The sequence below is a fragment of the Aotus nancymaae genome, unplaced genomic scaffold (genome assembly GCF_030222135.1).
Source record: "Aotus nancymaae isolate 86718 unplaced genomic scaffold, 86718_ANA_hifiasm-v0.15.2.pri h1tg000008l, whole genome shotgun sequence".
Taxonomy (NCBI): domain Eukaryota; kingdom Metazoa; phylum Chordata; class Mammalia; order Primates; family Aotidae; genus Aotus; species Aotus nancymaae.
In genome coordinates this window covers 7,199,013-7,226,079 of record NW_026988419.1, presented here as the reverse complement: position 1 = coordinate 7,226,079, position 27,067 = coordinate 7,199,013, and the positions used below count along the sequence as shown (strand labels likewise).

General features: G+C 36.3%; 1 protein-coding gene and 2 non-coding genes across 8 annotated transcripts in view; 1 reads left to right on the top strand and 2 right to left on the bottom strand.

The window, feature by feature from the left end:
- RHBDD1 (rhomboid domain containing 1) overlaps positions 1 to 27,067 on the top strand; it is a 159,576-nt gene that overhangs the window by 69,043 nt on the left and 63,466 nt on the right. For all 6 annotated transcript variants that reach the window (XM_064372926.1, XM_012446201.3, XM_012446198.3 and 3 more), the window contains 3 exons: positions 2,716 to 2,804; positions 4,779 to 4,835; positions 10,191 to 10,334. In XM_064372926.1, coding sequence (XP_064228996.1) covers positions 2,716 to 2,804; positions 4,779 to 4,835; positions 10,191 to 10,334 — 290 coding nt within the window. The remainder of the gene's footprint in view (positions 1 to 2,715; positions 2,805 to 4,778; positions 4,836 to 10,190; positions 10,335 to 27,067) is intronic.
- On the bottom strand, positions 577 to 683 carry LOC135273797 (U6 spliceosomal RNA). Its single transcript, XR_010341598.1, has one exon. It is a non-coding gene; the product is annotated as a U6 spliceosomal RNA (small nuclear RNA).
- LOC135273810 (U6 spliceosomal RNA) lies at positions 18,185 to 18,290 on the bottom strand. The gene has a single exon (XR_010341609.1). It is a non-coding gene; the product is annotated as a U6 spliceosomal RNA (small nuclear RNA).

Below are 27,067 nucleotides of genomic sequence, written 5' to 3'. Positions count from 1 at the left end.
GCCTATGGATGGCAAGGCTAAAAGAACACACTGTAACAAGCGACCACTTGGGCTTCAGGAGTCACAGACACACATCTCTGGATGCTGCCCTGGGGCTGAAGCCCAGCGGCACTTGTCCTAGCTCCTGCACCTGCCCATCTGTGGGCTCCCCTTCCCATAAGGGGTTTAAGCATGTATTGCTGCCAAATAGACAAGTCACACCACTGTGGCACGTCCTGCAAGGTAGGTCAGGGAACCCTCTTGTTTCGGTAGATATATTTGATAAAAATAATGCTCTCCTGAGGAATGATCCTGTACGTGGTGTGTGTGTGTGTGCGCGCGCATGCGTGCGTGCATGCACGTATGTATGTGTGTGCATGCATGCATGCATGCACATGCATGTGCCATGACTTTTAGTATGTGCATATGTACGTGAGGTCTTGTTTGAGCAATAGTGTCATTTAATTGGCTAATGGGAACAAGCAGCAATACTCTTCTCTCTACAAGACTCCTGTTTGTCTCTTTCTTGCAAGTGTTCCTCATTGCATGTTCTTTTCCTGAGAGCCAACAAGTCTTTTTTTTTTTTTTTTTTTTTTTTTAAATATGGAACGCTTCACGAATTTGCGTGTCATCCTTGCGCAGGGGCCATGCTAATCTTCTCTGTATCGTTCCAATTTTAGTATATGTGCTGCCGAAGCGAGCACAAGTCTTTTTATGTCTTGGAGACAATGAAAATTACTCAAAACCATCTTGCTTGTGGTGTTTCAGGGACTCTTCCCTAGGCTGCTGCTGTAGTAGGTGAAATGTATTGGTTTTGACTCTGAGTCTCCTGTGTAGGTTACCGAATGGCAGATTCTTAGCTCTGTGACTGCCATGGCTCAGCAAGCACCCTGAACTGAAGATTGAGTGGTTTTAACTTACCTCCTGATGGTCTTGGTGAAACAGTCCTGGCACACTCAAGCCATTCATCCAACACATCCTTGAGGGACTCTCATGTTCCTAGCATTGTCCTAGGCATTTGGAATACATATGTGAAAGCCACAAAAATGGCTGTGCTCCTGGAGTCTCTATCAGACTCCTTCATGACTTTCAGTTGCCCCCCTTCTGGAATGAGACGTCACTATTCCAGGCTATGGGAATGCATTCATTTGCGTGGCTCTTTTTTTTAAAAAAGCTTCTAATTTTGTATAATGTGACACCATTGCTGCCCTCAGGGAATATGTGTGTGACCGAGACAGACAGAAGGGCAGGCAGACATACAAGCACTTTGCCACCAGCAGGCTGGCTTCATGCCATAATAAGGTAGGAGCTGTGACTCCAAGGGGAGGCAGGAGAAGGAAAGAGCGACTGGGGTGGGATTTTTTGACAGAGGTGCTGCTTGGCTTGGCCTGTGGTCACTGAGAGTACTTCAGGGGTGTGACAGTGGGGCACGTGGGAATGGATGTAGCAGACGACGAGGGTCTCCACCCTCTGCCTTTGCAGAGATGGGCAAGGCCGAGTGTTGGAAGGGCTTGAACACACACTGGAGTATTCTGTGAGAGCCAGTGAATTTCAGAGGATGGCAATGACACCATTTGCCTTCTGCCTTGGGAAGATAATTGATGGCCGTGTGTGGGATGCACTGGAGAGCAAGAGCTGGGTCGCAGGGAGACCAGCTGGATGATTTTCTTTCATTTATTTTATTCATTCAACACACATTCATCTGGGGTTCCCTATGTGCCCAATGCATCCAAACAGTCAGGTGTCAGTAAGCATGGTTGTGGGAGTAGGAGTGGGAAGGCTGGGATGGGTGTGAGAGGCATTACAAAGCGGATGTGGGAGTGGCACCCCAGAAAAGCCTAGTTTAAGGTGTCAATGGATGTGTGCACATGTGCGCAGGGGTTTTCTCAAGGGTGGCGGGCAGCTGGAAATTGAGGTCCGGTGCTTAAAGAACAACTCGTTGTATAGGACACCCCTTTGTGGTCAAATGCAGAGGTTTTTGAGAATCCCCAGTAATTTCTTAAACTCAGGCTGGGAGGTCATTCAGCCAGGGAACTCCACAAAGAGCGTTGCCACTTGGGTCGAAGTGAACTTCTCAAAATAAATTTTCTAAGTGATTGCCAGTTTTAGATGCCAGTTTAAGAAGAGCTAAACCACTTTCTAACTCATCTTTCAAATTTGAAATGTGTATTTTTGTTTCTTCATTCTCAGTGGCTGAAAGATACATATGAAGACAACTTTGGGGGCTGCAGGTGGGCATCTCAGTCTCTTTTGCTGAGTTTCACTTGCTCTCTGCTTCACTCATCAGTGGTGCAGAAAACTGCAGCAGTCCGCCCCACTGTAACACACACAAACATCATCCCTCACAATGGCTGGATAATTCCAGATTTAATTCCAAACAGAGAAAACTGATTTCATTTATGTTTTATGATAAGAGGTACAGAGAAAAACTGAAAGCAATATAATGACTTGTCTTGACAAAATGCTTCCGCTGCTCTGGAAGAGCCAACCCACTTCCCCTGGTTAAGGAGGGGTGTTGCATTTTAAACATGTGGTGGTCGTTATTCATTGTACTTTTTTTTTTTTTTAAGGTAGGAAATGTTCTTTGGACTGAGTTAAATGCTGCTGAGCATAAAAGACTCCGTGGAACAAAGCCTGTGGACTGTGACTACTTGACATGCCCTGGGCTAATGAGAAGACAGAATGTCTCTCATCGCAGCAGAACAAATACTCACAAAGGGTCTCCTTCCCTCCTAGGACTTCATTTGCCGGGCATCTGGCTGGGATTCTTGTTGGACTAATGTACACTCAGGGACCTCTGAAGAAAATCATGGAAGCATGTGCAGGTAGAGAATAAAACGCCTTTGGCATGACAACAAGTTAGAAGTTCATCTTAATCTTAATGTGAACAGAAGCTACCCCAAGTTTCCCTGTGGTTCAACTCAGGAATTCCCTAATATGTTTTTCTTTTTAAACCAAAAGGTAAAACAACCAGTGCAGTTGCTTACGTTGCTCCACAAAAGAGGCTGCAAAGTTAAATTGGGAATCTGATACTTTCTTAGGGGACAAATATCAGTATATATTTATACCTTCAACCTTAATGCTACCCACAGAAAACCACGATTTCCTAAAAAATGCAGAGAACTAAAGTGCGTTTAAAATAATACATTCTTCTAGCATATTCCATGAATTAATATATGTGCAAGGCAAAGTTAAAAAAGAAAACAAAGCCTGGCTGGACTGAAGTGCAAGGCCAGTATTTTAAAGAATTCAGAATGATGACTGGGTCCTTGGTGGTTGAGCCATATATTCATGCATAGCCAAGCCAAGTCTGTTATTGCTTGAAGCTTAGCTCCTGGTTTTTTTTTTTAATTTTGTTTTTTTCCCTTCAAATTGATACTCACTGAAAATATTTCATTTAGAAATACTTGCAATTTTTAGACCTCTTAATTTTAAATGCTATACTGATTTTGACTTGTAAGAAAACTGGTTTGCAAACACTTGTTTTATAGACTGCGTTCCAATATTTCATCTTTTATTCATGGGAAATCTTCTGAGACTATTTTACCTTTTCTTGAACCATAAATAATTTGTTTCACAGTTTGTGCTGATGACTGGTATTCTTGAGAACCATATAATATTCATGATATTAGACAGCATTGCAGGCACTGCCCTGGCACCTTTATTAGCAGGTTGTGTTCACTTTGGGTTGATTTTTACAGACTGTGTTACATCTCAGCAGATTCTCATTTTCCCACATTTGCTTATTAATGTGTTTTTACTGTATGTACTTAGAGAAGGCAGTGGGAGCTTCATATATTGAAAATGTCCAGTTTTATTACAATTTAATACTCATTAGTACTGATAAAAGAGATGATTCTCAGGAGTTTAATATCTTGTTTCTTTTTTCTGTGTGTTTATGATGAAGTGGTTAGTAAAGCTTTGCAGACATGTTATGAAATTTAAGCAAGTGCTTTGCTTAATTTTTAAAGAGGATTTTCCCCATAATTATAATATTTAAACTCTTAGTTTTAAAAGTCTTAAAAAACTAAGTAGAGACTTATTTTTATACTACTCTATTTTCAAAGTAATAAATACAATAGAAAATTAAATAGGAAAATTAGAACACTCAGTGCAATTTGCAAATAGCCTGCAAACTGGGCCTTTTTTCTTCGAGCTGAGTATTGAAGGACACAGGAACCTTATGGGAAATGACCTCGCATGTGGAAGCTACTGTTTGATGCCCACTGGAAAAGGAGGGTCACCCTGAGGGTGTGCCCCTTGCCCCTCCCTCTCTCCCTTCATTCAGCTGTGCCAGTTGACTAAGTCAGCAGTCCTACTGCCTTCTATAGGGACAAGAAAGAGTCAAGTCCCCTAAGAAAGGTACGGAGCAGGCTCTCCTAACACCCTTGTTTGAGGAAGGTTCTCCATTTACCTGGCACATCTCTACTTGTACAGAGGCATCAAAGCCAAGCCTTGGTACTTTGGCAGGCAAAGACTAAGAAATTTCAGTGAGTGTAAGAAATTTCAGTGAGTGTAAATTAGGGTTTCATTGTCTGCTCCCTACCCCCAAACACACACATACACGCACACATACACGCACGCGCGCGCGCGCGCACACACACACACACACACACACACACACAGTCTCTCTGTCTGTCTGTCTGTCTGTCTCTCTCTCTCTCTTCCCTGTAGGGCTGGACCCCAAACAAAAGGGAGTTTACCTTGGGCTTTCTCCCAGAGAACGTCCTAATTACTGGAACAATTAGCATTTAAAGCTTTATGGCTGCCATTAAAATGTTTGTTTCTTTTATGTTTAGGCATTTTTTCCTCCAATGCTGGTTACCCAGGACAGCAATACTACTTTAATAGTTCAGGTAAGCACTTTATTTCATTTAACAAATTTTAACTTCTTTTTAAAATTATAGTATTCAGCTCTACAGAGTACTTTAGGATACTAGTTTATGCCGTGGTAGAGTAGTTCACATGTTATGTAACTGTGCCTCTAACATGCCTGGAAGCTAAATAGAGGGGTGACCTAGGGAGCACATTTGTGGGGGTTGGTAGGGAAGGAGGTAACTCAGGCATGAAAACATGGTATGATTGGTATAAGGTCTCTGATATGTGATAAGATTCATATTAGACCTTGGTCCTTTGAGTTTTAGTCTGAAACTCTACTCCTGGCAAAGTGTTAGAAGTTGGTTTTAGGTATACAGTTCTCCACAGCCCATCCCATCTATATTCAGGAAACTCTTGCATACCCTAAGATGCTCTAATAAATGCCATGTGACTTAATGAAGAAGAATGTACTTTTTTCTAAATGTCTGTGTAGATAGATAGAAAGGACTTCCTATTAAAAGTATAAGACCTATTTCAGGCCAAAGCCTTTGCATTCCAGTCTGGGGTGGCTACACAGTAGTATCTTGGGTCAGGCCCAGCAGACAGGTGTTAGCGGTGGCCATTGGAACACTCATGTCTTAATGCAATGAACTGAATGGACCCCTCCCAAAATTCATATGTTGAAATCCTAACCCCTAATGTGATGGTTTTAGTAGGGTAGGGATTTGGGGAAAAATTAGGTCGTGAGGGTAGCGCCCTCATGAATGGGATTAATGTCCTTATAAAAGCGACCCTAGAGAGCTGTCTAGCCTCTTCACTGCTGCATGAGGATACAAGAAGTTTTCAGTGCCACCATGATCGGTTATGGTAAGGACCCTCTTTTGCAACCTGGGAGAGGGTCCTTACGAGAACTGATCATGCTGGCATCGCAGACTTCTAGCCTCCGGACTGTGAGAAATAAGCTCTGTTGCTTAAGCCAGCCAGTCTATGGCTGTTTGTACAGCATCCCAGATGGACTAAGATATGTTTCTCTTTATATTAATTGACGACCATTATAGCTTAAAGCTAAGACTAGCAGTTTTTTCTTTAAAGGGCCAGACAGCTAATATTTCAGGCTGTAAGGGCTTTATTGGCCATATAGTCTCTGCTGCAACTAGTTAACGTGTCCTTGTGGCATGAAAGCTGCCATAGACAATGCGTAAACAAGTGCGTATAGGTGTGTTCAAATAGAATCTTATTCCTAGCCCCTGCCTTTTCTACTGTGTAAGGATATGAGATGGGCACTCTGCCAATTTAACCTTACAAAATAGGGTAATTCTACTTACTTTCTCTCTCTCTCTCTCTCTTTTGCATTCCATTTATTTTCTATTTTTTAAAAAAGAGAACTGAAGAGAACAGCTTCTTTTCTTCTTATATGGAAGAAGCATGCACACAACAGACACACGGACAGAGAATTAAGGGCAAAAATAAAAAGCCCTTTTTACCTCTTTTAACCTCTGTAAGATTACCATATTTATATGCCTTTCTCTGAAGTGATTGGATTTCTTCAAAGGCAGTGCTACAAAAGGCCAGGTGGCTGTGCTAATGGTCATCTAGGGAACTTTTATGAGAGCATATGTATATCTTACAAGTAATGATTTATTCTTAATATGGTTGTCCTTAGCTAGAAAAGTCTTTATAGGTCAGAGAACCTCATGAATGTTTAAAAAGCTGTTACCAATTTTTCTAATCTTGGTGGTGTTTCTTGATCTCCTTTGCCATGAAATCCTGGTATGTATACAAGGAACAGATGGAGTAGTTAATAGAATAATGATAGCTAGAGTTTCTTTTACTAAAAAAAAAAAATTAAACTAGTATTCATCTCAGGACATAATTTAAGTATATTTAAGTGTTTGATTGCTAGGTTTTTCCAGGAATGTTTGTTATGAAGATTTAAAAACATCTGAGTGGGTGAGTGAAATAGCCGTAGAAAATTTTTGGTCCTACAGGAAGGGACCGGTTCTCATTATAATAGATATGGATGTGATTTTTGGTCCTGTTGGTGATTTATGATTGATGATATAGAACATTTAACCACACTGGTCTTTCTGATTTAAGGCACCAGAACTTTCCCATTTTCTTTCCCCATGTTTTGTCTGACAAGTTCCAAATTAGGTTTTATAATATTCAGATGTTTAGAGTTGTTGACTTGATTTCGTTGAAGAACTGTGAGATTATTTTAAAATAAGAAACAGTATGAAGAAAAATGTTTTTCTACATCAAGAAAATGTTGCCTCAAATCACTGCATGTGTATCTGGCAATTAAAACTCTACATAAATATATAATTTCTATGTGGTGAGCGAATATTCAGAGATTTTGGGTTATTTTGGCTTTTGAATTAACTGAGCATTTTTGGAGGTGGATAGGTAGAAATGCTGCTTAGATCTCACATAACGGAATGCCTTTCCACAGGGGTTTGAAAGTGATAATGAGCCATGTGGGAAATTACCCAATATACTTTTTGTGTTCCTGTAAAATAATTGGCACTTTTAGGGAACTGGGCAGTTTCTCTATGCAGGGATTGCTGAAGCATCCCATAGTATTCAGTGACATATCTATAAATATTCCATTAGTGTTGCAGAGTGGTTGCTGCTTTCTTTTGTTCTTTGCGGAGATACATTAATTGTGTTTTCACTGTTTGTCTGTATACGAAAGATTTTTTTTTTTTTTTTTGATAAGGAATGAAAAGTAAGATTTGTAAAAACACTACCATGGTCTCCTTTACTCTCAAGGTATGAAAGTTGCTGGTTGGGTGTTCCTCAACACAGCAATGGGAGCTGAATTTTTCTGATTTTATTAGATAAAGACCAGTTTATGAATAACTGTTCAGATTTAAAATTGCATCCAGATCCAAATTCAGTTTTAAGCCATTGTGAAGATTTGGAAAGGGTACTTGTCTCCTTCTCCTGTTGTAAATATCAATAATGTTAATATTTTGACATGGGAAACAGGTGAGAGAAGATATGAAAGTTGGGTTGTTGGAGGTATTTAGTAAATCCTCATTAATGTTTACTGCACTGGGGCAAGGTTTTCAGAATTAGTCTCTAAAATCCTAAACAATTTTGTTTAATGTTTATTTAAATCATTTCTTTTTTTTTTTTTTTTTTTTTTTTTTTTTTTTTTTTACTTTCACGGACATTCAGTGAAATAGAATCAAGCTAGAAGAGTTTTATCATAATCACTAAGAGTGGACAAAAAATCTGGATAAACATTTCTCCAAGAAGATATATACACGGCCAATAAGCACATAAAAAGATGCTCAACATTATTAGTCATCAAAACCACAGCGAGATACCACTTCATGCCCTAGGATGTTTGTAAATAAAAAGGCAAATAGTAGCAAGTGTCAGTGAGAATGTGGAGAAATTGGAACCCTCATACACTGCTTATAGGAATAGAAAGTGGTACAGCTACTTTGGAAAACATTCTGGCATTTCCTCAAATAGTTAAACAGAATTGCCATGTGATGTAGCAGTTCCACTTCTAGGTATCTACTCAAAAGAAATGAAGTCATATGTCCACATAAAAACTTGCTCACAAATGCTTATAGCAGCATTATTCATAATACTTGAAAGGTAGAAATAATACAAATGTCTATCAGTTGGTGCATAGATAAATAAAATGTGGTATAAACCATACAGTGGAATATTATTTGCCCATAAAAAAGAATGAAGTACTGATAAATGTAACAAAACTGATGAACCTGGAAAGTATAGTAAGTGAAATAAGCTAGACACAAAATGCTACATATTATATGATTTCGTTTATGTGAGTCATCCAAAATAGGCACATTCTGTAGAGACAGAAATTATTAGTGCTCACTTCGAGCTGGAGAAGGGATGGGAGGGTGAGGATTGTTAGCTGAAGAGTACAGATATCTTTTTGGGGATGATGAAAATGTCCGAAATTGATTATGTGGTAATGACAGTGCAACTCTAAAATATACCAAAAACCATTGAGTTGTATACTTTAAATTGATAAATTGTATGGTTGTCAATTATGTCTCAATAAAGCTGTTCTAAAAACATTAATAGACGCAACTACTTTTCATGGCAAATATTTAATAAACATATATTAGGCTATCAGCTGAAAGTATTGTGTTTTGCCATTTGTTGTTTATATGAAAACAAAGTCTACTAGAATGCTGATTAACAGTTTCCCTTTTAATCTTACATATTAGGAGACATAAACAATGCAACAGTAAATTTTAAAATAGCCTCAGGACCAACTATTAAAAATTCTGAAAATGAAATCTCAATTAATGAGATTCTGCTGTTCAGTGTTGCTCTTTTGGCTGGATTGTGTGTTTTTTTCTGTAGCCTTACTAAATCTCTAACTCAGGCATGTACTGCTGGACTGTGTGGGATCATATGGAGATCTGTCACAAAGATTCATAGTAAACGTTAGGAATCTTCATCAACAACCAAAACCACATTATTTAAATATTTGAAACATCACCTTCAAAGAACATAATGGCAGGAAAGAAGAGAAAAAATCAAACAGACTATTTTACTTCTCTCTCTTTATGCCAGAATGAGATTGATAATCTTCTGTGGGGAAAAAAAATATCTTCCAAACAAATCTCTAACTATTAGGCAGTTAAAGAAAATGTAAGAAATAAACTGAAAAGATGGATGGAAATATCTTGCAAAAGTGAACTTTTCTCTGTTATTGACCTTTATTAATGGGGTACCTAAGTTTGATACCTAAAGCATTATTTAATGACCAGATTGTCTCTTCTCTCTTGTTTTATCTAGCAAGCTTTTTTTTTTTTTTTTTTTTTGGTGGTGGGGGGACTGTAATCTCTGGCATAGAATTACAGCTACAGAGAAATTGGCTGCACCTTAATGTTATTGTCTGAAGTATTCTGTGGTATCTGTATGAAACATTGGTCTGCCTCTCATTGTACAGAGCAATAAAACAATAAGGCTTTATCAGCTATTGTTTCCACCATTCTCTTGACTCAAACCAGGAGGACTTCATGGAAAACTCTCCAAGTATTGAGTAGTCTAAGCGGAAAGAATCCACTCCGTATGTCAATAGCTCATTGCAGTCTCTTCTCCAGGACTTCTGACTACCCTCTGAATTAATATCTCCTTTCCTCATTAGCACATAAGGGCTTATTCATGCCCAGCGCCATGGTGGGCACTGAGGATACAAGAGTGACAAGACAGTCATTGCCCACCTTTGTGGAGTCATTCTCCATTTGGCATCTTTTCTTATTCTGAGGATAATTGTTATGCTTAAAATAATGTTATGCCTTACTCATTTGTCTTTGCTTATACAAAACAGGAAGTATAAAACAAAGATTAGTCCATAGCTGTGTTCTATAACCTTTTCCTTGTGCCTGTAGGCAGCTCTGGATATCAGGATTATTATCCATATGGCAGCCCAGGTCACTCTGAAGAAGCACCCAGGAACTATGACGCATACACAGCAGGACTGAGTGAAGAAGAACAGCTTGAGAGAGCATTACGAGCCAGCCTCTGGGACCGAGGTAGGAATCTTGTGCCCTTCAGTTATTTTAAAGCATTCCTCATGTGGTAAGGTAGTCTGAAAAAGGGCTATTTGTAGCAAGTTAAGTTTTAAATAGTTCAGAAAAAGGATATGTAGATGAAAAATGTGTGCAGATTGTGATTACAAAGGATGGGGTGTGATGCCTGCCATGTTCCCAGTAACCTAAGCTAATAAGGTGCCAGACTGTGTATGTATTGTTAAAGTGATTCTTTTTATACGCCTGCTGCTCTTTGGTGCCTTGGCATTAAAATCAAGAAACTTAAAATTCTTAGGTGCATAAAGAAAAGAGAGAATTACTTTGGAATTCATATTTGTAAAGAAAGCTCAGTGTCTCTCAGTATCAAAATATTGCCCATCAACCTCCCGCCAATCTCCTGCAACATCACATGGGCTCAGAATTCAGGCTCAGGTTTGACTTCTGCTGAACCAATCTGTCTAGGGGTAGAGCCTAGAAATTTATATTTTGAACAGGCTTTCCAGGAGATTCTTTTACAAACCGATATCTGAAAAAAGCACTGTATTTATTCTGCCATCTTTGTTCTAGATTTGGATTATGAGTTTGGGTATTACTGTTTTTATTGTTTGAGTAGTGACTAAAAGTCGTCTATTCATTTAAAGGAAGTTTATCAACGTCTTATGTTTCGCGTATGATGACAGGGACAATAGGGAGCATTGAGTGGTAAAAGAGGGAACCTACCCTCAAAAAGTTAACAATCTGTGTTTGGGCATATGCCTGCTAGATGTAATACCACACAGGTAACCCTAATATCAGGTGACAAGAGAGGCTTAGGCTAGGTGCTAGAGGTAGGGAGAAGATGGTGAGCTTTTCCTACCTAGAACTATCAGATTTTCACAGAGGAGATAGCATTTGAATTGGACCTTTGAGAATGCATAGAACTTGAAGAGCTGTGGACAGGCTTTCTCTGCAGAAGTCTGAGTATTAGCACAGACACAAAAGTTAGGGTCATGTTCGCCAGCCCTCACTTTTAAATGGACAGTAAGTGAAGAAAGGGAAGAAGAATGGGAAGCTAGACTGGGGCAGGATCACAGGGGTCCTAGAATTAAATAGGCCAAGTGGAAAGCGGATTTAGTATGTCGTATAAATGCCAATAGAGCTCTGCATGGGAGACTGATGTGGTCAGAGCTGTGTTATAAGAATCTGGTAGTAGCAGTCGTTCTGCAAACAGATTAAGCACCAGTCGGGTACCAAGTATTATGCTAGATGATGAGAGTACATAAATTATGACAATATAGTTTCTGACTTTAAGGAATGCAGTCTTAGCAGCAACAGTGTGCATGGAGGTGGAGAATGACAATAAGCAGGGAGACAAGTTGGAATATTATATTGCAGTATCCTGAACAAGATAGGAAAGCCTAAATTATGAAGGTGGCAGGGGAAGTGGAGAGGAAACATAAATCTGTATTTCTCAGGTGAAGAGTTACAGAACTGTGATAATATATCAGTAATCTTTCACTGTGTAAAGAGTCACCCTGAAACTCGTGGATTAAGACAGTAAACAGTGGTCTGCTGGGGGCTGGCTGCTCTAGGGTGGCTTCCTCTGCATGCCTGCCTGACTGATGGTGTTGTTACTCCACGACTCACCCCATTCCTCATCCAGCAGGGTAGCCTGGGCTCATCCACCAGGCTGCAGCATAAGGTTTACAGGAGAGTGCAGAAATAAACAAGTCTTATGCTGGTACAACGTCAGTTCCACCATATTCTGTATACTGTTACTGAAGCAGGTAACAAGACTGGCTCAGATTCATGGGATAGGGAGATAGTTTCTACCTCTTGGAGGAACAACAAAGTCACATGTGATGGTTATGGATAGAGGGAGAGGTGGAGAAGTGTAGCCATTTTTGTAATCACTGTATCACATGTAGTCAGTGGACTGCCAGTAGCACAGTCATTCAAAAGCATAACTTAGCCATGGAATCTTGAAATCTGGAGAAAAGGCCCCAGAGCCTGTATTTTTAACAGATTCTCATGGTTATTCTTGTGCACACAGGGATTTAATCACCACTGGGCTATCCATGAACTATTAGGGGACAGGTAAGGCAGGACAAACTTCTCAGCATGGACTTAGCACAGTCTATCTCTATCCCCATCTAGGCTGACTTCAAATAAAATCCCAAGACACAGCATGATGGGAAAGATTGGGATTTATATTTGGGTGACATCATCTGATTATTACCTTCTGTTAAGAAAATGTGTATTCTAAAGTAACAAGCCTTCAAAAATAATTAAAGAGTGATGAAAACTCAGAGGGAAAAATTAGGTAGCCCGAGTGAGAATATTTGAATGTGAGACATAGAAAACCTCCTGCGTTAAATGTAGTCAGAGAAAGGAAATGCAAGAAGACATGCATACTTTTTGTAGTTTTATTTCTAAAAGTCTGCTATATACCCTGATTAGTAATTATACAGGAAGTTACTACTAATAGTGCAGGTGTCTTTTTTAGAAAGAGAAAGAAAATGATGATTTTCTTCAATGAGACATGAGCATGGATGATCTGTAGATGAAAGCATCCTCTGATGGCCCTGGTGATTTTGGAGCAATTTTGGAGACTTTAATACAGCTACAACGGAAGGGTCTTACCTTTTGGGAGTCAGAAGGAAGTTGGAATAGATTTTTGAGGTAATTTCCTTAATAAAAAATGTGTTTATTATTAATATGTCATTAATATTAATTTTTTCTGCTTAATAAATGGTATTTAAATATTTACTAACAGGCAAAAAAAAAAAAAAAAAAGACCCAGGGTACCTTAAGAGATTTCAGAAAGTCATCTGATAGTAGTGTTGATTTTTCATAAATTTAAATCTTATTCTTAAAAAAACTTCTTGCAAAAATAATTATCAAGAGAGTATACTAAACAGAAATCGAAACAACTTAAAATTTTTTACTACCCCTATTTTAAATTATTTTTATGTTTTTTCATCTTATCCTTAAAACATTTCAGTGAAGTTAAGAAATGCATTATTTTTACGTAAATGGTTTTTACACATCAGATGCTATAAGACTTGCTTAATAAGATTATTTCTGGGATTATTTTGAAGCCAAGGATTTTGTTTCTACCTCTGTCTAACTAGTTGCTTGGTCTGAAAAAATCTAGCTGCTTCTTTATGAGTATGGAGTTAAGTTCTAAAACTCCTCACAGTATAAGATTGCTAGGACTAAATGATCCAGAGGTTGTGCTGAATTATTTCTGCTATCTGACCTTTTAACAAAATCACAGATTGTTTTCCTCCTTTTTCCTTCATCCTACACATGTATTTTCAGAATTTGAAGCATTCTTTTCTTTCCATTCATGAAAAATCACAAAAGTATGTAGAACTTGTTTGTCTCTCAAATGGGCACTTGGTACATCTGAAACAGAGTGGCCTTGTTTAGCATTTTGAATTACAGTGAAATAAATAAATAAATAATTTTAAAAAGAAATCATAAAAGTTAAGTTAATTGATGATTTTTGAATATAGGACTTTCTAAACAGAAAAGTAAGGAAAAAATTATGGAAGATAGACCAATAAAATCTTTAACAAAAATTATTATAATCAATATGTAAAGAACTCATCATATAATGAAATAATTAATACTAACTCCTATTAGAAAAAAGGAAAATAATTTTAACATATAATCCAAAGACTTATAAGTGACCCTTGTGCATCTAAAAAATAATGTGCTATATACTAGCAGAGAGTTACCTGGTTTCTTCACCTCACCACATTTATTTTTTATTTTTAATTTAAATTTTTGTGGGTACATAGCAGTTGTATATATTTGTGGGGTACATGAGAACCTTGATACAGGCATGCAATGTATAATACTTACATTAGGGTAAATGGGGTATCCATCACCTCAAGCATTTGTCCTTTCTTTGTATTACAAACAATCCAGTTCTACTCTTAGTTATTTTTAAACGTACAAAAATTATTCTTGACTGTAGTCACCTTGTTGTACTGTTAAATACTACATCTTAGTCATTCTATCTAATTCTTTTTTGTACCCATTAACCATCTTCATTTCCTCTCGTCCTCCACCCCAGCATCTGGTAACCATCATTCCACTCTCTATCTCCATGAATTTGTTTTAATAGCTCCCACAAATAAATGAGGACATGCAAAGTTTGTCTTTCTGTGTCTGGCTTATTTCACTTAACATGGTGACCTCCACTTCCATCTATGTTGTTACAAATGACAGGATCTCATTTTTTTTTATGGATGAATAGTATTCTATTGTATATAAGTACCACATTTTCTTTATCCATTCGTCTGTTGTTGGATACTTAGGTTGCTCTCAAATCTTCGCTACCATGAATAGTGCCACAGTAAACATGGGAATATAGGTATCTCTTTGATATAATGATTTCCTTTCTTTTGGGCATATACCTAGCAGTGGGATTGCTGGATTATATGGTAGCTCTATATTTACTTTTCTGTGGAACCTCCAAACTCTTCTCCATAGTGGTTGTACTAATTGACATTCACACCAAAAGTGTACAAGGGTTCCCTTTTCTCCATATCCTTGCCAGCATTTGTTATTGCGTTTCTCTTGGATAAAAGCCATTTTAAACTGAGGTGAGATGACGTCTCATTGTAGTTTTGATTTGCATTTCTCTAAGGATCAATGATATTGAGAACCTTTTCGTATGCCTTTTTGCCATTTGTATGAGAAATGGAAAATTTGAGAAACGTCTATTTGGATCTTTTACACAGTTGACTATTAGATTTTATCCTATATATAAGCAGCTGTTTGAACTCCTTGTATATTCTGGTTATTAATATCTTGTCACATGGATAGTTTGCACATATTTTCTCCCATTCTGTGAGTTGTCTCTTTGTTGATTGTTTTCTTTCCTAGAAGAAAGTTTTTAACATGATGTGATCCCATTTGCTGATTTTTACTTTTTTACCTGTGCTTGTGGAGTATTACTCAATAAATCTTTGCCCAATTCAATGTCCTGGAGAGTTTCTCCAACATTTACTTTTAGTAGACTCCTAATTTGAGGTCTTAGATTTAAGTCATTAATCCATTTTGAATTGATTTTTGTATATGGTGAGAGATAGGGGTCTAGTTTCATTCTCTGCATATGGATATCCAGTTTCCCCAGCAGTGTTTATTGAAGAGACTTAGCCTTTTCCCCAGTGTATTCTCTTGGCACCTTTGTTGAAAATGAGATCATCATAAATGTATGGATTTGTTTCTGGGTTTTCTATTCTCTTCCACCAATCTGTGTGTCTGGTTTTATGCCAGTGCCATGGTCTTTTGGTTATTATAGCTTCATAGCATAATTTGAAGTGGGGTAATGTGATCCTTCCAGTTTGCTTCTTTCTACTCAGGATAGCTTTGGCTATTCTTGGTCTTTTGTGGTTCCATGTAAATATTACGCTTTTTGTTATGTCTGTGAAGAATGTCATTGGTATTTTGATAGGGATTACATTGAATCTGTAGTTTTCTTTGCATGTTATGGACATTTTAAAAATATTGATTCTTCCAATCCATGAACATGGAATACCACTTTTTGTGACTGCTTCAGTTTTTTCATCAATATTTTATAGTTTTCATTGTAGAGATCTTTGACTTCTTTGATTAAGTTAATTCCTGGGTATTTTATTTGTAACTATTTTAAGTGGCATTACTTTCTTGGTTTCTTTTTCAGATTGTTCACTGTTACCATATTGAAATGCTACTGATTTTTGTATGTTAACTTTGTATACTGCAACTTTCCTGAATTTATTTATCAATTTTAATAGATTTTTGAAAAAATCTTTAGGGGTTTTTCCAAATATAAGATTATACCACCTTCAAACAAAGATAATTTGGCTTCTTCTTTTCCAGTTTGGATGCCCTTTATTTATTTGTCTTGTCTGATTGCTCTAGCTAGGACTTTCAGTACTATGTTGAATAACGGTGGTGAAAGTGGGCGTCTTTGTTGTGTTCCAGATCTTAGAGGAAAGGCTTTCAGTTTTTCCCCTTTTAACATGATACTAGCTGTGGGTCTGTCTTATATGGCTTTTATTGTATTGAGGTATAGTCCCTCTATACTCAGTTTTTTGAGAGTTTTTTTTTTGTCACGAAGGATGTTGAATTTTATCAAGTGCTTTTTCAGCATCAGTTGAAATGATCATATGGTTTTTGTTCTTCATTCTGTTAATATGATGTATCACATTGATTAATTTGCATATGTTGAACCATCCTTGAATCATTAGGATAAATCCCAAATGGTCATGATGAATAATCTTTTAAATATGTCATTGAACTCAATTTGCTAGTATCTTTGCATCAGTGTTCATCAGGGTTATTGGCCTGTAGTTTTCTTTGGAGTCTTTGTCTGGTTTTGGTATCAGTGTAATACTGGCCTCATAGAATTAGTGTGGAAGTATTCCCTCTGCCTCTGTTTTTCAAAATAGTTTGTGTTGGATTGGTATTTATTCCTTTTTAAACATTTGGTAAAATTTAGCAGTGAAGCCATTGGGTCCTGGGCTTTTCTTTGCTGGGAAACTTTTTATTATGGCACCAATCTCATTACTTTTTATTGGTTTGTTCAGGTTTTGGATTTCTTCATAGTTTAATCTTTGTAAGTTGTATGTGTCTAGAAATTTACTCATTTCTTCTAGGTTTTCCAATTTATTGGCATACAGTTTCTTATAGTAGGCTTTAATGATCCTCTGAATTTCTGCAGAATAGGTTGTAATGTCTACTTTTAATCTCTTATTTTCATTTAGGTCTTCTTTTTTTCTTAGCCTGGCTAAAGGTGTGTTGATTTTGTTTATGTTTTCAAAAAAACAACTTTTGTTTCATTAATCTTTTGTAGTTTTTTATTTCATTTAGTTCTACTCTTATCTTTATTACTTTTCTACTCATTTTTTGTTTTTTTTTTTTTTTTTTTTGCTCTTTTCTAGTTGTTTAAGATAAATCATTAAGTTATTTAAAGTTTTTCTACCTTTTTGACATAGTGGCTTATCCCTATAAACTTCCCTCTTAGTACTGCTTTCACTATATCCCATAGGTTTCAATATGTTGTGTTTCTATTACTTGTTTACAGAAACTTTTGAATTTCCTCCTTAATTTCCTCATTAACCCACTGGTTATTTAGGAACATGTTGTTCAATTTCCATGCATTTATATAGTTTCCAAAATTCCTCTTTTTAGTTATTTCTAATCTTATTCCATTGTGGTCAGAGATGATACCAGATTTAATTTCAGTTTCTCTGAACTTTTTGAAAGGCTTTTTTGTGGCCTAACATATGGTTTATGCTTGAGAATGATTCATGTGCTGAGGAAAAGAATGTGTGTTCCGCAGCTGTTGGAAGAAGTGTTCTGTAAATATCTATTAGGTCCATTTGGTCTGTAGTGCAGATTACTTTTTTTGTTGTTGAGTATCTGTCTGGAACACTTGTCCATTGCTGAAAGTGGGTTGTTGAAATCTCCAGCTATTATTGTGTTGGGATCGATCTCTCTCCAGCTATTATTGTATTGAGATCGATCTGTTTCTTAAGCTCTAATAATATTTGCTTTATACATCTGGGTGCTCCAGTGTTAGATGCATATATATTTACAATTAATATATCCTCTTCCTGAATTGACTGACCCCTTTATCATTATATAATTACCTTTTTTGTCTCTTTTTACAGTTTTGTCTTCAAATCTGTTTGGTCTGATATAAGCATAGCTACTCCTGTTCTTTCCTGGTTTCCATTGGAATGAAATATCTTTGTTTCTTTATTTTCAATCTATATGTATTTTCATTCTCTATAGGTGAAGTATGTTTCTTATAGGCAACAGATCATTGGACCTTGTTTTTTATTTATTTATTTTTTATATATTTTATAAAAAATATGGAACGCTTCATGAATTTGCGTGTCATCCTTGCGCAGGGCCATGCTAAACTTCTCTGTATCATTCCAATTTTAGTATATGTGCGGCCGAAGTGAGCACTGGACCTTGTTTTTTAATCTATTCAGCCACTCTGTGCCATTTAGTCTTTTTTCATTTAATGCTATTATTGATTAGTAAGGATTGCTCCAATCATTTTGTTACTTATTTTCTGGTGGTTTTGTGGTTTTCCCTTTCCTCTTCCCTTCCTTCCTGTCTTCCTTTTAGTGAGTGATGTTCTCTGGAGGTGTGTTTTAATTTCTTGCTTTTTATTTTTTGTGTATCTGTTGTATACTTTTTGATTTCTGATTACCATGAGGCTTGAAATTAATATGTCCTATTATTTTAAACTGATAACAACTTAACACTGATTGCCTAAACAAACAAGCTAGCAAGCAAAGATAAAGTAAATAAAAACTCTAGACTTTAACTTTGTCCCCCTGGGTTTTAGCTTTTGTGGGTTCTACTTATATTTTCTCATACTGTTATGTTTTATTACTTAAACTTTGTCCCCTGGTTTTTAGCTTTTATAATAAAATATAAGTAGAAACCACAAAAGCTAAAACTTAAAGTCTTAAAACTTAAAAGTTTAAAGTTTTACCTTTTGTTGTTTCTACTTATATTTTATTATACTGTTTATGTTTGAAAAATTGTTGTTATTATTTTTTATTGGTTCATCTTTTAGTCTTTCTACTCAATATATGAATAGTTTACGCACCACAGTTACAGTGTGTTTTTTAATTCTGTTTTTCTCTGGGGTTACTATTACCAGTGAGTTTTGCACCTAAATAATAGTTTTTTTTTTATTGCTTGTTAACATCCTTTTCTTTCAGATTGAAGAACTCCCTTTAGCATTTCTTGTAGGACATGTCTGACATTGATGAAACCTCTCAGCTTTTCTTGGGAAATTATTTATTTCTCTTTCATGTTTGAAGGACATTTTCGCTGGATATACTATTCTAGGGTAAAAGGGTTTTTTCCCTTCTGTGCTTTAAATATATCATGCCGTTTTCTCCTTGCCTGTAAGGTTTCCACTGAAGTCTTCTGTCAGAACTATTGGAACTCCATTGTATGTTATTTGTTTCTTTTCTCTTGCTGTTTTTAGGATCCTTTCTTTTTCCTTGACCTTTGGGAGTTTGATTAGTAAATGTTTTGAGGTAGTCTTATTTGGGTCAAATTTGTTTGATATTCTGTAACTGTCTTGTACTTGAATATTGACATCTTTCTCTAGGTTTGGCAAGTTGTTATTGTTTTGAATAAACTTTCTCCCTCTGTCTCTCTGTCCCCCTACATCTTCTTTAAGGCCAATAACACTTTGATTTGTACCTTTAGGGCTGTTTTCTGGATATTGAAGGTGTGCTTCATTCTTTTTTATTATTTTTTCTTTTGTTTCCTCTCACCTTGTAGTTTCAAATATCCTGTCTTTGGGGTCACTAATTCTTTCTTCTGCTTGATCAATTGTGATGCATTCTTCGGTATGTTGATTACATTTTTCAACTCCAGAATTTCTTCTTGATTTGTTTTAATGATTTCAATCTCTTCGTCAAATTTATCTGATAGGAGTCTCTCTCTTCAGGGAAGTGGGGTCCTCTCTGGCCCAGGACAGGTCCAGAAATTATTTCCAAGAGCCAAAGCCTAGAATCAGGTACCCCAAGAGCTTGCTTGATGCTCTGCCCTTCTGTGGCCAAGCTGGTACCTAAGCTGCAAGACAAAGTTCCCTTTGCTTTCCTCACTTCTTTCCTTAAGCAGAAGGAGTCTCTCCCTATAGCCACCATACTGGGAATGTGCTTGGATCACACCCGAAGCAAGCGTGTCTCTGAGTCTTACCAGATACCACTGGGTGAGTACTGCCTGTTTACCACAGTGGCCTATTCAGGTACCTAGAGCCCTTTAGTCAGCAGGTGATGAGTCCTGCTAGGATTGAGTCTTTTTCTTCAAGGAAGAAGGTTTTCTTCTGGCCCAGGAAGTGTCTAGAAATGATGCCTGGTAGCTAGAGCCTGGAGTAGGGGCCTCAGGACTCTGATCAGTACCCTATCCTTCTGTGGCTGAGCTGGTATCCAAGTTGCAAAACAAATTTTTCTTTACTCTTCCATTTCCTCTCCTCAAACACTGGGAAGGAGTCTCTTCCAGAGCTGCAAGTTGGCTGTCCCAGCTGATATCTCACTGGAAGGCATGCTCCCCAAGTCCACTGGCTCTGAGCCCAGCACAGCACCAGAACTTACCCAAGAATTGCAGTCCTTGTGGCTCAGACTACCTTTCAAGTTTATTTAGGAACTCCAGAGCACTTTTGCCTATGGTGTCAGGGCGTGATGGAACTCAGGTTCTGACCATTGGGATGGGCAATTCCCCTCTGGCTTGGACTGGTCTAAAGGCTGACTCCCTGGGTGCTGGCTGAGTCCTGTCCAGTATTGCTTTCTGGCAGTGCTGAGTTCCAGGGGATGTCCACAATCACTGTGCTCTCCCTTTCCCAAGTGCACAGATTCTCTTTCTGTGCTACCAGGGGATGGATGAAGAGTGGCACTGGCAATTCAAGACTGTCTTTCCTTCTCTCTTCAGTGCCTCTTTCAGTGATGTGAAGTTAAAACCAGATACAGTGATCACTCACGTTATCTTTGGTTCTTGTGAAGGTGATTTTTTCTGCAGATATTTCTTAAGTTTGGTGTTCCTATGGGGAGGATGATCTGTAAAGGTTTCTGTTTGGCCATCTTGCTCCACTTCCCTCCATCTCACCATATTTAATGTTAGTAGTGATAACAGGCATTTCTATATGCTGCTGATATGAATGCAGATTGGCATAACTTTTCTGGAAAACACATTGGAAATGTATAATCAAGAGGCTTGCCTTCAATGATTCCTTGACTAAGAATCTAGACTGAGGAAATAATAGAGATTTGGTCTAATATTTGTTTATAAGTTACTTATTCCCTGATTAAATTTAATAACAAAAACTTAAATACATTGAAATTTGCACAACAGTGTGTGCAAGGGTTAAATCAGTTATGGTCTCATTGTAAAATGGAAATATTCTGCATCTATTAAAAATAACATTTTGGAAAAGTTTAGTGGCATGAAAATAGGATTACAGTGTAATTGCTGGATGAAAAAAAAGTAAGGTGCAAAATAGTATGTACCATATGGCCAGAATATTATCAAATAAGCCAACTCAAACCAAATCCTTTTCCATAGGAAAAAAATGAAAAAGGCCTTTTAACAAATGTCTTCTTGGTGTCTTACACTTAGTGAGACAATTACAAAGGTTTCAAAGGAAAATAAAATTCAAATTAATGTAAATTTGTATAAAGCTGTTCCTTTGCCATTGTCAGTTACTGTATAATGCACTTCAAAAGTCTTTTTAGATCTGTTTCCTTGAAACTAGTTTCATATGCTATTCAGACATTCATTCAAAATAAAATTTTGTGGTCAAATAAGCTTGGTATATATGTAAGTAATTGGTTTCTTAATTGTGGAACTAATTAGATACCAGTGTAGTTGTGGATATTCAAGGAGATATGGTTTGCAGTATTTCCTACATTTATTTGTATGTAGAATTTGTGTGTTTATGTGTGTATGTGTTTGAGAGGGGAAAGGGAGGAGGGGGAGATGGAGGGAGAGAAGAATAGAGAAACTAGAATTGTTTGGGCTGAACCCTCTGACATTAGGTTGGAGACATCCTGTTACTTTGTCTCTAAATCCTTCATTGTGTAACTTTTAAAAATAAGGGCCTTTCTGCTACTAATCTACAACATCATGGTCACATCAAAGAAAATTAGCAGGAATTCCCTAATAACATCTAAAATTTAGTCCAAATACTAAATTTTCCAATTTTCTCAAAGAGTATCTTTAATAGTCAGGTTTTCAAGGTTCTAATGTTGCATTTGATTATTTCTTTTTAATATAAAACCATACCCTGCCATTTTTATAATTTAATTTTTCAGGACACCAGTCTCATTGAATGATAAGTATCTGATTATTTCTTTCATGGCATTTTTAAATAGTTCTCTGCGTTGCTGTATATTGGCACTTACATTTGAGAACTTGATTAATTGGATTTGGATTACACATTTTTAGCAAGAAAATGTCGTAGGTAATGCTGTGTTCTTGAGATTGCATCAGGTCAGGAGATACACAGCGCCGAGCCATCCCACTAGTACTGCTAAACTCGGTTACTAGTTTGAAAAGGTGACTGACAAATATCTCTGTTACAAAGGTACATTTTCCCCTTTCTTTTTATACATTCCACATGAGGTGATACTGTGTTACCATACGAACATCCTATTTCCTAAAAATTACTTGATAACCTTTCAAGTAATGGTTTTTGTAGTCCTTGTTGATTTTTATAAGACTTTCCACATGAGGTGATACTGTGTTACCATACGAACATCCTATTTCCTAAAAATTACTTGATAACCTTTCAAGTAATGGTTTTTGTAGTCCTTGTTGATTTTTATAAGACTATCAGTTATTTCTTTGGGTTCCTTGTTATTTTTTATTTCTTTAAAATTTATTTATAGTAAAATTTACTCCTTGTAGTGTACAGTTATTTAAGCTTTGACAGAAGCATAGAGTTGTTTATCATAACAATCTAGATACAGCACAGTTGTATCACTCCAGAAAATTACCCATCACTCCCCCTCTGTAGTCAACCTCCCCTGACCCTTGATCATCAACAAGCACTGTTCTCTTTTCCACTCCATAACTTTGCTTTTTCCAGCATGTCATATAGTTTGTGGGAATCATATGACAAATTATATGTCATATAATTTGTGTGAATTTGTGTGAATATAAGTTTTCATGTCACCTAGATAAGCACCTAGGAGTAGGGTGTCTCGGTTATATGTGGTGAATTTATGTTTTGTAAGAATCTGCCTGTTTTCCAAACTGTTTGTACCAGTTTTCATTCCTGTCAGCAGTATATGAGAGTTCCAGTTGCTCTAGGTCCTCCCAGCATTTGGTCTTTTCAGTTGTTTTTATCTTAGCAATTCTAATAGGTGTCAGGTTGTGTTTTAGTTTATATTTCCTTAATGACTAATGATGTTTCTTTCTGTTTATTGGCTACCTATATATCTTCTTTGCTGAAGTTTCTGTTCCATTATTTTGTCTACTTTTAATTGGATTGTTTGTTTTTTTATCATTGAGTTTTGGGAATTCTTTATATATTCTGAATAAAAGCCCTTCATAAGATATGTGATTTGCAAATATTTTCCCTGAGTCTGTGGCTTTTTTCCCATTCTCTTAACAGTATCTTTTGTGACACAAAAGTTTATAATTTTGATGAAGCACAATTTATCAATTTATCAAGCTTTTAGTGTTGAGTCAGGTCAAAAGATTTACAAGACCATAATTTTCTGCTATATTTTCTCTTAGAAATTTCATGGTCTTAACATTTACATTTAGATAGATAGCCTATTTTGAGTTAGTTTTTATATAAGATGTGAGGTATGAAGCAAAGTTCATTTTTGCTTGTGAACTTCCAAATATTTCAGCACCATTTGTTGAAACAGCTATTGAATATGTTTATGTCAATATATTTCTGAAAATGTAAAAAATTGAAATCATATCAAATATCTTCTCAGACCCTTGCAGAGTAAAACTAGAAATCAATTCTAAAAGGAATCCTCAAAACCATACAAACACATAGAAATAAGCAAATATGCTCCTTTATGACTTTTGGGTTAACAATGATATCAAGATGGAAATTAAATAATTCCTCAAGATGATTGATAATAGTGACACAAGATATCAAAACCTCTGGGATACAGCAAAAGCAGTGCTAAGAGGAAAGTTTATAGGGCTAAGTGCCTACATCAGAAAGTCTGAAAGATCACAAATTGACAACCTAATGTCACACCTCCAGGAAGTAGAGAAATGGAACCAATTAAACCTAAAGCTAGAAGAAGAAAAGAAATAACAAAGATCAGAGCAGAATTAAATGAATTTGCAACCAAACAAATACCAAAAGATCAATGAAACAAAAAATTGGCTCTTTGAAAAGATAAACAAAATCATAGACCATAGCTGGCTTAACCATGAAAAGAAAAGACTCAAATAAGCTTAATTAGAAATGAAAATGGAGACATTACAACCACCACAGCAGAAATACAAAAGATCATTTGAGATTACTGTGAACACCTCTATGCATACAAACTAGAAAATTCAGAGGAGAAATGGAGAAATCCCTGGAAACATACAACCCTCCTAACTTTAATCAACAAGAAATAGAAATCCTGAACAGAACAATAATAACCAGTGAGATTTAATCCATAATTTTAAAACTTGCCAACAAAAAAAGCCCAGTGCCAGACAGATTCACAGCCAAATTCTACCAGACATTCAAATAATTGGTACCAGTCCTACTTAAACTATTCCAAAAGACTGAGAAAGAGGGAATCCTCTCTAACTTATCCTGTGAAGCCAGTATCATCCTGACGCCAAAGCCACGAAAGGACATAACAAAAGAAGAAAAATACAAATAAATGTAGATGCAAAAACTCTCAACAAAATACTAGCAAAGTGAACCCAACAGCATATCAAAACAGTAATTTACCATGAACAAATGAGTTTCATCCCAGAGTTGTAAGAATGGTTCAGCATACGTACACAAGTCAATAAATGTAATCTATCACACAAACAGAATTAAAAACAAAAACTGTATTTATCTCAGTAAATGCAGGGAAAGCATTTGCTGAAATCCAGCATCCCTTTATGATAAAAAATGTCAACAAACTAAGAATTGAAGAAACATACTTCAAAAAAATAATAGCTATCTGTGACAAACCTACAGCCAACATCATACTGACTGGGAGAAAAGTTGAAAAGAATAAATAAATAAAATAATATAATATAATATAAAAGGTACATTTCCAGGAGGGATAGGAAGAGATTTGCTAAAGGTTACAAAATTATAGCAAGATAAGAGGAGTAAGTTCATGTGTACTACACCACCGTAGATGACTATAGTTAACAGTAATAGTTTCAAATAGCTAGAAGGAGGATATTGAATATTTCCATCACAAAGAAATGATAAATGTTTGAGATGAGGATATGCTAATTAACCTGATCATATTAGTATACACTATGTGTAGCAAAACATCATTAAGTACCCTTTAAATATGTACAACTCCTGTATGTCAATTAAAAAATTAGAATTTTATGAAAAAATATAAAAAAAAAAGTTGAAAAGAATTCCCCCTAAGACCTAGAACAAAACAAGAATGGCCACTTTCACCACTCTATTCAACACATTACTAGAAGTCCTAGCTAGAGCCATCAGGCAAGAGAAAGAAAGGATATTCAAATTGGAAGAGAGTCAAAATGTCTCTGTTTGCTGATGAAAGGATTGTATACTTAGAAAACCCAAAATACTACTACAAAAGACTTCCTAGGTTTTATAAACAGATTCAGTAAAGTCTCAGGTTACAAAATTAATGTATACAAATCAGTAGCACTGCTATACACCAGCAACCACTAAGCTGACAATGAAATCAAGAACTCAATTACTTTTATGATAACTGCAAAAAAGAAAACAAAACAAACAAACAAACAAAAACATGGAAATAAACTTAATGAAGGAGGTGAAAGATCTCTACAAGGAAAACTGTAAAATACTCCTCAAAGAAATCATACATGATACGAACAAACAAATTGAAATATGTCCCATGTTCAAGTATTGGAAGAATCAAAATCAGTATCATGAAAATGACCAGAATGCCCAAAGCAATCTGTGTATTCAGTGCAATTCCTATCAAGACATTAACACTGTTTTTCACAGAAATGGAAGAAATAATCCTAATATTCACATGGAACCAAAAAAAGAGCCTGAATAGCCAAAGCTATCCTAAGCAAAAAGAACAAATCTGGAGGCATTACATTACCGGACTTCAAATTACACTCCAGGTGGCGTAAGGTAGTATCTCATACTTTGTATCTACTTTTATATCAGTACCATGCTGATATCAGTACCATTTTATATACTTTTATATCAGTACCATTTGTATCTACTTTTATATCAGTACTACTTTTATATCAGTACCATGTTTTGGTTACTGCAGCAGTAACCAAAACAGCATGGTACTGATATAAAAGTAGATACAAAGACCAACGGAAAAGAATAGAGAACCCAGAAATAAAGCCAAATACTTAAAACCAACTGGTCTTCAACAAAACTTACAAAAACATTAATTGTGAAATGGACACTCTATTCAATAAATGGTAGTGGGAAAAGTAGATAACCACATGCAGAAGAATGAAACTGTATCCCTATCTCTTACCATATAAAAAAATTAAGATGAATTGGAGACTTAAGTCTAAGACCTAAAACCATAAAAGTTCTAGAAGAAAACCCAGGAAAATCTCTTCTGGACATTGGCCTGGGCAAATAATTTATGACTAAGTTAAATTAAGAAACTTCTTCATGGCAAAATAAATAATCATCAGAGTAAACATGCAACCCACAGAATGGGAAGAAATATTTGCAAATTATGTATCTGATAAAGGACTAATATCTAGAATCTACAGTGAATTCAAACGAATCAACAAGAAAAAAAAATCCTGTCAAAAGTGGGCAAATGACGTGAATAGATATTTCTCAAAAGAATATATACAAATGGCCAAACAAACATATGAAAAATGCTTAACATCACTAATCATCAGGGAAATGCAAATTAAAACCACAGTATGAGATACTACCTTATGCCAACTGCAGTAGCCATTACTACAATGTCAAAAAAGCAATAGATGTTGGCATGGATGTGGGGAGAAGGGAATGCTTTTACACGGATGGTAGGAATGTAAATTAGTTAACCACTATGGAAAACAGTGTGGAGATTCTTCAAAGAACTAAA